Here is a 12,291-nt window from a genome sequence, read left to right as displayed (position 1 = left end):
CATCTATAAGTATAGTGCACTATAAATGACCAGGGCCTATAAATATATACATCTATAAGTATAGTGCACTATAAATGACCAGGGCCTATAAATATATACATCTATAAATATAGTGCACTATAAATGACCAGGGCCTATAAATATATACATCTATAAATATAGTGCACTATAAATGACCAGGGCCTATAAATATATACATCTATAAATAGTGCACTATAAATGACCAGGGCCTATAAATATATACATCTATAAATATAGTGCACTATAAATGACCAGGGCCTATAAATCTATAAATATAGTGCACTATAAATGACCAGGGCCTATAAATATATACATCTATAAATATAGTGCACTATAAATGACCAGGGCCTATAAATATATACATCTATAAATATAGTGCACTATAAATGACCAGGGCCTATAAATATATACATCTATAAATATAGTGCACTATAAATGACCAGGGCCTATAAATATATACATCTATAAATATAGTGCACTATAAATGACCAGGGCCTATAAATATATACATCTATAAATATAGTGCACTATAAATGACCAGGGCCTATAAATATATACATCTATAAATATAGTGCACTATAAATGACCAGGGCCTATAAATATATACATCTATAAATATAGTGCACTATAAATGACCAGGGCCTATAAATATATACATCTATAAATATAGTGCACTATAAATGACCAGGGCCTATAAATATATACATCTATAAATATAGTGCACTATAAATGACCAGGGCCTATAAATATATACATCTATAAGTATAGTGCACTATAAATGACCAGGGCCTATAAATATATACATCTATAAATATAGTGCACTATAAATGACCAGGGCCTATAAATATATACATCTATAAATATAGTGCACTATAAATGACCAGGGCCTATAAATATATACATCTATAAATATAGTGCACTATAAATGACCAGGGCCTATAAATATATACATCTATAAATATAGTGCACTATAAATGACCAGGGCCTATAAATATATACATCTATAAATATAGTAAATGACACATAAATGACCAGGGCCTATAAATATATACATCTATAAATATAGTGCACTATAAATGACCAGGGCCTATAAATATATACATCTATAAATATAGTGCACTATAAATGACCAGGGCCTATAAATATATACATCTATAAATATAGTGCACTATAAATGACCAGGGCCTATAAATATATACATCTATAAATATAGTGCACTATAAATGACCAGGGCCTATAAATATATACATCTATAAATATAGTGCACTATAAATGACCAGGGCCTATAAATAAATATAAATACATCTATAACCAGGGCCTATAAATGCTATAAATATAGTGCACTATAAATGACCAGGGCCTATAAATATAGTGCACTATAAATGACTATAAAAATATAGTGCACTATAAATGACCAGGGCCTATAAATATATACATCTATAAATATAGTGCACTATAAATGACCAGGGCCTATAAATATATACATCTATAAATATAGTGCACTATAAATGACCAGGGCCTATAAATATATACATCTATAAATATAGTGCACTATAAATGACCAGGGCCTATAAATATATACATCTATAAGTATAGTGCACTATAAATGACCAGGGCCTATAAATATATACATCTATAAGTATAGTGCACTATAAATGACCAGGGCCTATAAATATATACATCTATAAGTATAGTGCACTATAAATGACCAGGGCCTATAAATATATACATCTATAAATATAGTGCACTATAAATGACCAGGGCCTATAAATATATACATCTATAAGTATAGTGCACTATAAATGACCAGGGCCTATAAATATATACATCTATAAATATAGTGCACTATAAATGACCAGGGCCTATAAATATATACATCTATAAATATAGTGCACTATAAATGACCAGGGCCTATAAATATATACATCTATAAGTATAGTGCACTATAAATGACCAGGGCCTATAAATATATACATCTATAAGTATAGTGCACTATAAATGACCAGGGCCTATAAATATATACATCTATAAGTATAGTGCACTATAAATGACCAGGGCCTATAAATATATACATCTATAAGTATAGTGCACTATAAATGACCAGGGCCTATAAATATATACATCTATAAATATAGTGCACTATAAATGACCAGGGCCTATAAATATATACATCTATAAGTATAGTGCACTATAAATGGCCAGGGCCATCCCAGACAGCCAGTGTTCATCGGTGGTGGGGGGTCAGGTGTGCTTACTTGGATAAGTTTGAGGCAGATGAGTTTCTGCTCCATGGTCTCCACTCTGACCATCAGCCTGCAGAGAGACACCACCTCCTTCTCATCATACAGACCCTCCCCGTTCTCCAGCAGAGCCTCTAGTTCCTCGTCCACCTGGAGAAACAGCAGACCAACATTAACACACTGAGGAGTAACAGACCAGCATTAACACACTGAGGAGTAACAGACCAGCATTAACACACTGAGGAGTAACAGACCAGCATTAACACACTGACCAGTAACAGACCAGCATTAACACACTGACCAGTAACAGACCAGCATTAACACACTGACCAGTAACAGACCAGCATTAACACACTGACCAGTAACAGACCAGCATTAACACACTGACCAGTATCAGACCAGCATTAACACACTGACCAGTAACAGACCAGCATTAACACACTGACCAGTAACAGACCAGCATTAACACACTGACCAGTAACAGACCAGCATTAACTCACTGAGGAGTAACAGACCATCATTAACACACTGAGCAGTAACAGACCAGCATTAACACACTGACCAGTAACAGACCAGCATTAACACTGACCAGTAACAGACCAGCATTAACACTGACCAGTAACAGACCATCATTAACACACTGAGGAGTAACAGACCATCATTAACACACTGAGAAGTAACAGACCAGCATTAACACTAACCAGTAACAGACCATCATTAACACACTGAGGAGTAACAGACCATCATTAACACACTGACCAGTAACAGACCAGCATTAACACACTGAGCAGTAACAGACCAGCATTAACACACTGACCAGTAACAGACCAGCATTAACACTGACCAGTAACAGACCAGCATTAACACTGACCAGTAACAGACCAGCATTAACACACTGACCAGTAACAGACCAGCATTAACACCCTGACCAGTAACAGACCAGCATTAACTCACTGAGGAGTAACAGACCATCATTAACACACTGAGCAGTAACAGACCAGCATTAACACACTGACCAGTAACAGACCAGCATTAACACTGACCAGTAACAGACCAGCATTAACACCCTGACCAGTAACATACCAGCATTAACACACTGACCAGTAACAGACCAGCATTAACACACTGAGGAGTAACAGACCAGCATTAACACCCTGATGAGTAACAGACCAGCATTAACACCCTGAGGAGTAACAGACCAGCATTAACACACTGACCAGTAACAGACCAGCATTAACACACTGAGCAGTAACAGACCAGCATTAACACTGAGCAGTAACAGACCAGCATTAACACTGAGCAGTAACAGACCAGCATTAACACTGAGCAGTAACAGACCAGCATTAACACCCTGACCAGTAACAGACCAGTAACAGACCAGCATTAACACTGAGCAGTAACAGACCAGCATTAACACTGAGCAGTAACAGACCAGCATTAACACTTAGCAGTAACAGACCAGCATTAACACTGAGCAGTAACAGACCAGCATTAACACTGAGCAGTAACAGACCAGCATTAACACTGAGCAGTAACAGACCAGCATTAACACACTGACCAGTAACAGACCAGCATTAACACTGAGCAGTAACAGACCAGCATTAACACTGAGCAGTAACAGACCAGCATTAACACTGAGCAGTAACAGACCAGCATTAACACTGAGCAGTAACAGACCAGCATTAACACTGAGCAGTAACAGACCAGCATTAACACACTGACCAGTAACAGACCAGCATTAACACTCAGCATCAGCAGTAACAAACAGTAGTTTTTTACTACACCTGTAGCTTTTGCCAGCGTGAGCAGAGCATAAGCCACTCTATCAAGTGTTCTCTGGCCTGAATGGTGCCAAATTCTTGACAATAGGACAGCGTAGCGAATTTTTACGATGAGCCACTTGAGCCTCCTATGCCAAGGTTTCATTGAACATGAATGGGAGAGTCTCACGCTCAGCAGAAGTTAGTGTAGCTCTATCAAGACCACAGATAATCCATTCAACGCACTAACCACACAACTGACAAAACTACTACATCTCTGCAAAACTGAGACAAGCAGCTTTCATGGTGATGGGGGGGGGGGGGTTGCCGTTCCTTTTGTGTTCAGTAGCAGTGTTATTTATGGAAAGGAGAAGACACTGGAGCTCTCAGAACAATTAGCCTAAAGCTAGTACAAACCTGACCCCTATCTGCCTCTCTGGACCATGTCAGCGCCTCAAATGGCACCATTCCCTATATAGTGCACACTTTGGACCAGAGCCCTGGTTTAAAAGTAGTGCACTAAATAGGGAATACGGTGCCATTTGGGACACAGATCATCACTGCTGGGGGTTTCAGCAGATCATCCGATCAGAGGTATGAAATAACTACATGCCACTGTAGTTCATCTATTGGCCTGAGTCAGACTATGTTGAATTAATCTACCAGTTACAAATTGGACTATTATGGGTCAACAGCAACAAAAACACACACAAACAATGTGTGGAATCCGAACTACCAGGGTGAAACAGAAACCTAGATCGCAGGGGAAGAGAACAGATTGTAGCTTCGGCAATGCTATTTCAAATGAGTTGAATTCTAGATTTACACACTAGGAGATTGGGATAATACTGTGAAAAAGATGATAATGCCATTTTAGTGTAATAGCTGTTTGAAAAGGCTGACATTTCAGCCCAGCTTGGTGGGATAATGGTTTGTCCTCCCGGGTGACACGACACCAGGAGGTAAATTAGTTAACTGACAAATAAGAAAGAGTTCCAAACTTCTCCTCTCTACTCAGTCCACTCCCAAACAAAACAGGCCTAGCTACATTCTTGCTGGAGTAATTGCTCTTCGCTAAGAAGCTATTGTTTGTTTTTTTGACCATTTTAATGGAAAACAATCACAGTAAAGGTATTTAATTGTTACCTCAGAAATTATTTGATATTGAGATAAGAACAGGTGCATTGGACCTTTAAATATTCCCTCTGGTTGATAGAGACATGAACTCCACAACAGGTCACCTCACCAACACCATTTCAAGTGATGGCTGTTCAGACAGTCAGTCCTAAAGGTTCGCAACATGTTGATCACTTCCTTGTATTGAAGATTCCCCAGATGTCCTACTTATTCCAGGAATCTTACAAAACAGCATTTATGGAAAACCTGGGACTCTTGGGAGGACTGCCATTACCAAACCTGACCCACACACTCACCGTAGTGAGTGCATTGCTCACGGAGGTGTCCTTCTTGCGAGGGCGCTCTTTCTTCATCTTCCCTGCCGCTGCTCTTACACTGACCCTGTTCTCCCCGCCCAGGAAGCCTCGGCAGCTGGGAGCCCCACAGAAGCACTTCTGGGCCTCTTTCCTGGCGTGTACAGAGGAGAAGGACTAAAAACACTACACCATAGCTATGTGGTCGGTCCAGAGAGCAACAGGGGCTTAATAATGTATCGTTATGTTGTCAATGACTACAACAGCAGGGAGACGTATTGGAACAGACAAAAATTGATATGTTACAACAGACAGTTAAAATCCAAAGAGAGAATCTGCGTCCTAAATGGCATCCTACGGGTCTTGGTCAAAAATAGCTCACTAAAAAGGGAATAGGGTGCCATTTGGGACAAAAGTAGAGAGACACTAACCCATACATCTGGAACTGGTAATCGAAGGGAGAGAGACACTAACCCATACCTCTGGAACTGGTAATCGAAGGGAGAGAGACACTAACCCATTCCTCTGGAACTGGTAATCGAAGGGAGAGAGAGAGACTAACCCATACCTCTGGAACTGGTAATCGAAGGGAGAGAGAGAGACACTAACCCATACCTCTGGAACTGATAATCGAAGGGAGAGAGAGAGACACTAACCCATACCTCTGGAACTGATAATCGAAGGGAGAGAGAGAGACACTAACCCATACCTCGAACTGGTAATCGAAGGGAGAGAGAGACACTAACCCATACCTCTGGAACTGGTAATCGAAGGGAGAGAGAGACACTAACCCATACCTCTGGAACTGGTAATCGAAGGGAGAGAGAGACACTAACCCATACCTCTGGAACTGGTAATCGAAGGGAGAGAGAGACACTAACCCATACCTCTGGAACTGGTAATCGAAGGGAGAGAGAGACACTAACCCATACCTCTGGAACTGGTAATCGAAGGGAGAGAGAGACACTAACCCCTACCTCTGGAACTGGTAATCAAAGGGAGAGAGACACTAACCCATATCTCTGGAACTGATAATCGAAGGGAGAGACACACTAACCCATACCTCTGGAACTGATAATACCTCTGGAACTGGTAATCGAAGGGAGAGACACACTAACCCATACCTCTGGAACTGGTAATCGAAGGGAGAGACACACTAACCCATACCTCTGGAACTGGTAATCAAAGGGAGAGAGACACTAACCCAACCTCTGGAACTGATATCTCTGGAACTGGTAATCGAAGGGAGAGACACACTAACCCATACCTCTGGAACTGGTAATCGAAGGGAGAGACACACTAACCCATACCTCTGGAACTGGTAATCAAAGGGAGAGAGACACTAACCCATATCTCTGGAACTGGTAATTGAAGGGAGAGAGACACTAACCCATACCTCTGGAACTGGTAATCGAAGGGAGAGAGACACTAACCCATACCTCTGGAACTGGTAATCGAAGGGAGAGAGACACTAACCCATACCTCTGGAACTGGTAATCAAAGGGAGAGACACTAACCCATACCTCTGGAACTGGTAACCGAAGGGAGAGACACACTAACCCATACCTCTGGAACTGGTAATCGAAGGGAGAGAGACACTAACCCATATCTCTGGAACTGGTAATCGAAGGGAGAAAGACACTAACCCATATCTCTGGAACTGGTAATCGAAGGGAGAAAGACACTAACCCATATCTCTGGAACTGGTAATCGAAGGTAAGCTCTGTACCAGCTGTGACGGTCTTGGAGGTGAAGAACCCAACTCTCAGCTGGCCGTTCACAGTCCACTGAAATACAGAAACCAAGAAAGAAACATTAGCGAGGTCAGGATAAAACAAACTTGGTTTTGACTTTGCTGATAAATACTTTGTTGAGGGAAAGTGTACTTGTCATGACCGTGATGTGTTGTTGTCTCACCCAGCCATCTTAAGACGAATGACTAATTGTAAATCCCTCTGGATAAGAACGTCTGATAAACGACTCAAATGTCAAATGCAAATCACAGCCTGAGATGCAGCTCACTGATAAAGTAGCCTCAGTGCCCGTCTGTGTTAGAATGCAAACTTCTTGTCGCTCATTGTCATGTTTGGCTTGACAACGGCAGCAATGGAGCTGGCAAGAGAACACAGGCACAAGGTACCAGCGTAAAAGTAGAGCGAAGTACAGGCACAGGGTACCAGCCTAAAAGTAGAGCGAAGTACAGGCACAGGGTACCAGCCTAAAAGTAGAGCGAAGTACAGGCACAGGGTACCAGCCTAAAAGTAGAGCGAAGTACAGGCACAGGGTACCAGCCTAAAAGTACAGGCACAGGGTACCAGCCTAAAAGTACAGGCACAGGGTACCAGCCTAAAAGTACAGGCACAGGGTACCAGCCTAAAAGTACAGGCACAGGGTACCAGCCTAAAAGTACAGGCACAGGGTACCAGCCTAAAAGTACAGGCACAGGGTACCAGCCTAAAAGTAGAGCAAAGTACAGGCAAATATGGTTCTGAACCAAGACAAGTGAATGAAATGTATTTACATTTTTACAATGAACTGTCCAGTGAAATTCTTACTTTTAAATGCTCATAATCTGTTAACTCGTACGCAAATAAATGTTGTTGACTCGGTTCTATACCTGTATGTGGCCGAAGCATCAATTAGAGAGAAATAAACCCCACCTCAAACTTCTAAATCAAACAGACCTTTTCAAAAATGCTTGCTATTACCTCCTATAGAGGATAAGGTCATGTTTTTAGCCGAGGCGGCTAACTGGCTGAGCTAGCCAGTCAGTCATTTACTGTCTATAAAAATATTCATGACGGTATAAGCCCACCCCGTCCCGTTGTTGTTGGGGGTAAGCCCACACCGTCCCGTTGTTGTTGGGGGTAAGCCCACCCCGTCCCGTTGTTGTTGGGGTAAGCCCACCCCGTCCCGTTGTTGTTGGGGGTGAGCCCACCCCGTCCCGTTGTTGATGGGGGTGAGCCCACCCCGTCCCGTTGTTGTTGGGGGTGAGCCCACCCCGTCCCGTTGTTGTTGGGGGTGAGCCCACCCCGTCCCGTTGTTGTTGGGGGTGAGCCCACCCCGTCCCGTTGTTGTTGGGGGTGAGCCCACCCCGTCCCGTTGTTGTTGGGGGTGAGCCCACCCCGTCCCGTTGTTGTTGGGGGTGAGCCCACCCCGTCCCGTTGTTGTTGGGGGTGAGCCCACCCCGTCCCGTTGTTGTTGGGGGTGAGCCCACCCCGTCCCGTTGTTGTTGGGGGTGAGCCCACCCCGTCCCGTTGTTGTTGGGGGTGAGCCCACACCATCCTGTTGTTGGGGTGAGCCCACACCATCCTGTTGTTGGGGTAAGCCCACACCATCCTGTTGTTGGGGTAAGCCCACACCATCCTGTTGTTGGGGTAAGCCCACACCATCCTGTTGTTGGGGTAAGCCCACACCATCCTGTTGTTGGGGTAAGCCCACACCATCCTGTTGTTGGGGTAAGCCCACACCATCCTGTTGTTGGGGTAAGCCCACACCATCCTGTTGTTGGGGTAAGCCCACACCATCCTGTTGTTGGGGTAAGCCCACACCATCCTGTTGTTGGGGTAAGCCCACACCATCCTGTTGTTGGGGTAAGCCCACACCATCCTGTTGTTGGGGTAAGCCCACACCATCCTGTTGTTGGGGTAAGCCCACACCATCCTGTTGTTGGGGTAAGCCCACACCTGGAAAACACTGGACAGATACCAGGTAGCCTAGTTGTTAGCGCGTTGGGCCAGTAACCGAAAGGTTGCTAGATCGAATCCCCGAGCTGACAAGGTAAAAAAAACTGTCGTTCTGCCCCTGAACAAGGCAGTTAACCCACTGTTCCTCATTGTAAATAAGAACATGTTCCTAACTGACTTGCCTAGTTAAATGAAATAAAAACATACCGAAAGGGCTCCTGGGCTACATACCTTCTGGGTCTCACAGTTGGGCTCACAGCTGTGGTTCATGAAGCGAGAGCAGTTCCCCTTCAGTGTGGCATCTATGATCTGAGAAGACAGAGGAAAGGAGTTTCAGGTAACCTTCCACATTACCTGTCAGTTGGAAACAATACAGCACTTGGTGCATCCCAAAATGGCACCCTATATAGCCACTACTTTTGACCAGAGCCAAATCAGGGTGTCATTTGGGATGCACACCTAAAACTTGTTGGGGTCTGGTAGTGCACTTTATAGGGAATAGGGAGCCATGTTGGACACAGCCTATACTTGTTCCTGTTTCAGGAGTTCAGTGGACGACATGTCAACGTTCCAGTGGTCTCACCTCGTTATTCTTCAAGGCCATGAAATAGTAGTGGATGTTCTTCATGCTAGCGTATTTTTTCACCCGTGTCTTGAACTCCTTGTGGTCCAACACCTCTCCGCAGTACTCCAGCACAAAAGTGTTTCTGAAATGTGATTCAAATGGTGGGGGGTGAGCATGACTCCTTTGTGTACAGCTTTTAGTACAATGACCAGGGCTCCATCTCATTTTGTCTTTACGCAATTCCTCGCATCCTATCGCCACACCTCCTTCTCAACCGTATTGGAGAAGGTCCAAGGGGTTTCTCTCAGACCTTCCTCTCCTATGTGTGTTGAGGAGGCGAGGAGATAGGATGCGAAGAATCCAGGTTAAGATCTATTGAGAACGAGCCCTGGGTGCTAGTTATAACATTATTATGAATCAAGGAGTACAGGGCTCCTGAGTGGCGCAGCGGTCTAAGGCACTGTATCTCGGTGCAAGAGATGTAACTACAGTCCCTGGTTCGAATCCAGGCTGTATCACATTGGGAGTCCAATAGGGCAGCGCACAATTGGCCCAGTGTCGTCCAGGTTTGGCCGGGGTAGACTGTCATTGTAAATAAGAATTTGTTCTTAACTGACCAGCCTAGTTAAATAAAAGGTTTCATGTAAAAATAAGGAGTAAGAGCCTTACGGTATCAGGTCCCTGGCCGCCCTCAGTCCCCAGCCCTTATCTTCAGTCAGGATGACCTCAAAGTCCGCATGCAGTTTCATCTGGAAGCGCCGGTTGGAGCAGTAGCCTTCATTCAGGCAGCGTGACGAGCTGCAAAATACAAGGACATTACATTTGTTTTCATTTTGGCCATTTAGCAGACGCAATTCTACAGAGAGACTTACAGTCCGTGCATTTGACTAGGTTAAATAAGGCAACCACATATCAACAATCTTGCTTGTTTGTAGGTGACCAAATCTTTCTATGTTTGAAGATGAACAAGTAAAGGACCAATGATGTAAAACTATCGTGCATTCGGGAAGTATTCAGACCCCTTGACTTTTCTACATTGTTACATTACAGCCTTATTCTAAAATGGATTGAAAGTATTTTCCCCCTCATCCATCTACACACAATACCCCATAATGACAAAACAAAAACACAGGTAAAAATATTTTTACAATTTTATAAAAAAAAAAAAACTTTAATATCACAAAAGTAAATCAGACCCTTTACTCAGTACTTTGTTGAAGCACCTTTGGCAGCGATTACAGCCTTGAGTCTTCTTGGGTATGACGCTACAAGCTTGGCACACCTGTATTTTGGGAGATTCTCCCATTCTTCTCTGCAGATCCTCTCAAGCTCTGTCAGGCTGGACGGGAGCTTTGCTGCACAGCTATTTTTCAGGTCTCTCCAGAGATGTTAGATCGGGTTCAAGTTCGGGGTCTGGCTGGGACACAAGGACATTCAGAGACTTGTCCTGAAGGCACTCATGCGTTGTCTTGGCTATGTGCTTAGGGTCGTTGTCTTTTTGAACCGTCACCCCAGTTGGAGGTCACGAGAAGGTTTTCATCAAGGATCTTCGTACTTTGCTCCGCTCATCTTACCCTTGATCCTGACTTGTCTCCCAGTCCCTGCCGCTGAAAACATCCCCACAGCATGGTGCTGCCACCACCATGCTTCACCGTAGGGATGGTGCCAGGTTTCCTCCAGATGTGACACTTGGAATTCAGGCCAAAGAGTTCAATCTTGGTTTCATCAGACCAGAGAATCTTATTTCTCATGGTTTGAGAGTCCTTTAGGTGCCTTTTGGCAAACTCCAAGTGGGCTGTCGTGTGCCTTTTACTGAGGAGTGGCTTCCGTCTGGCCAGTCTGCCATAAAGGCCTGATTGGTGGAGTGCTGCAGAGATGGTTGTCGTTCTGGAAGGTTCTCCCATCTGCACAGAGGAACTCTGGAGCTCTGTCAGAGTGACCATCGGGTTCTTGGTCACCTCCCTGACCAAGACCCTTCTCACCCAATTGCTCAGTTTGGCTGGGCGGTCAGCTCTAGGAAGAGTCTTGGTAGTTCTAAACTTCTTCCATTTAAGAATGATGAAGGCCACGGTGTTCTTGGGGACCTTCAATGCAGCAGACATTTTTTGGTCCCTTCTCCAGATCTGTGCTTCGACACAATGCTGTCTCGGAGCTCTACGGGGAATTCCTTCGACTTCATGGCTTAGTTTTTGCTCTGACATGCACCGTCAACTGTGGGACCTTATACCGGGCGGTAGGTAGCCTAGTGGTTAGAGCGTTGTACTAGTAACCGAAAGGTTGCAAGATCGAATCCCAGAGCAGACAAGGTAAAAAATCTGTCGTTCTGCCCCTGAACAAGGCAGTTAACCCACTGTTCCTAGGCAGTCATTGAAAATAATAATTTGTTCTTAACCGACTTGCCTAGTTAAATAAAAGGTTAAAAAAAGTAGAAAGAAATAGACTGGCAAATTCCTTTCCAAAGCATGTCCAATCAATTGAATTTACCACAGGTGGACTTGTTTTCCATGAAAACATAGATGAAATGAGTTGCAAAATGAATAGGAAACAGTCAAGATGTTGACATGGTTATAAATAAATTATTTTTTATTT

At 43.6% G+C, this 12,291-nt stretch overlaps 1 protein-coding gene across 2 annotated transcripts in view; it reads right to left on the bottom strand.

Moving 5' to 3' along the window:
* The window catches only part of setd2 (SET domain containing 2, histone lysine methyltransferase), a 51,880-nt gene that overhangs the window by 28,121 nt on the left and 11,468 nt on the right, over positions 1–12,291 (bottom strand). For both annotated transcript variants that reach the window (XR_010465703.1, XM_065027409.1), the window contains exons 6-11: positions 10,372–10,500; positions 9,721–9,844; positions 9,369–9,446; positions 7,141–7,238; positions 5,455–5,605; positions 2,277–2,411 (exon numbers count right to left, since the gene is read on the bottom strand). Coding sequence is in view for 1 of the 2 variants with exons in the window: in XM_065027409.1 (XP_064883481.1) it covers positions 2,277–2,411; positions 5,455–5,605; positions 7,141–7,238; positions 9,369–9,446; positions 9,721–9,844; positions 10,372–10,500 (715 nt within the window). In the remaining variant the exon portion in view is untranslated. The remainder of the gene's footprint in view (positions 1–2,276; positions 2,412–5,454; positions 5,606–7,140; positions 7,239–9,368; positions 9,447–9,720; positions 9,845–10,371; positions 10,501–12,291) is intronic.

Source organism: Oncorhynchus nerka, linkage group LG14 (assembly GCF_034236695.1).
Source record: "Oncorhynchus nerka isolate Pitt River linkage group LG14, Oner_Uvic_2.0, whole genome shotgun sequence".
NCBI classification, from domain to species: domain Eukaryota; kingdom Metazoa; phylum Chordata; class Actinopteri; order Salmoniformes; family Salmonidae; genus Oncorhynchus; species Oncorhynchus nerka.
The sequence above is the reverse complement of the archived record's forward strand: the minus strand, read 5'-3'. Positions and strand labels throughout refer to the sequence as shown.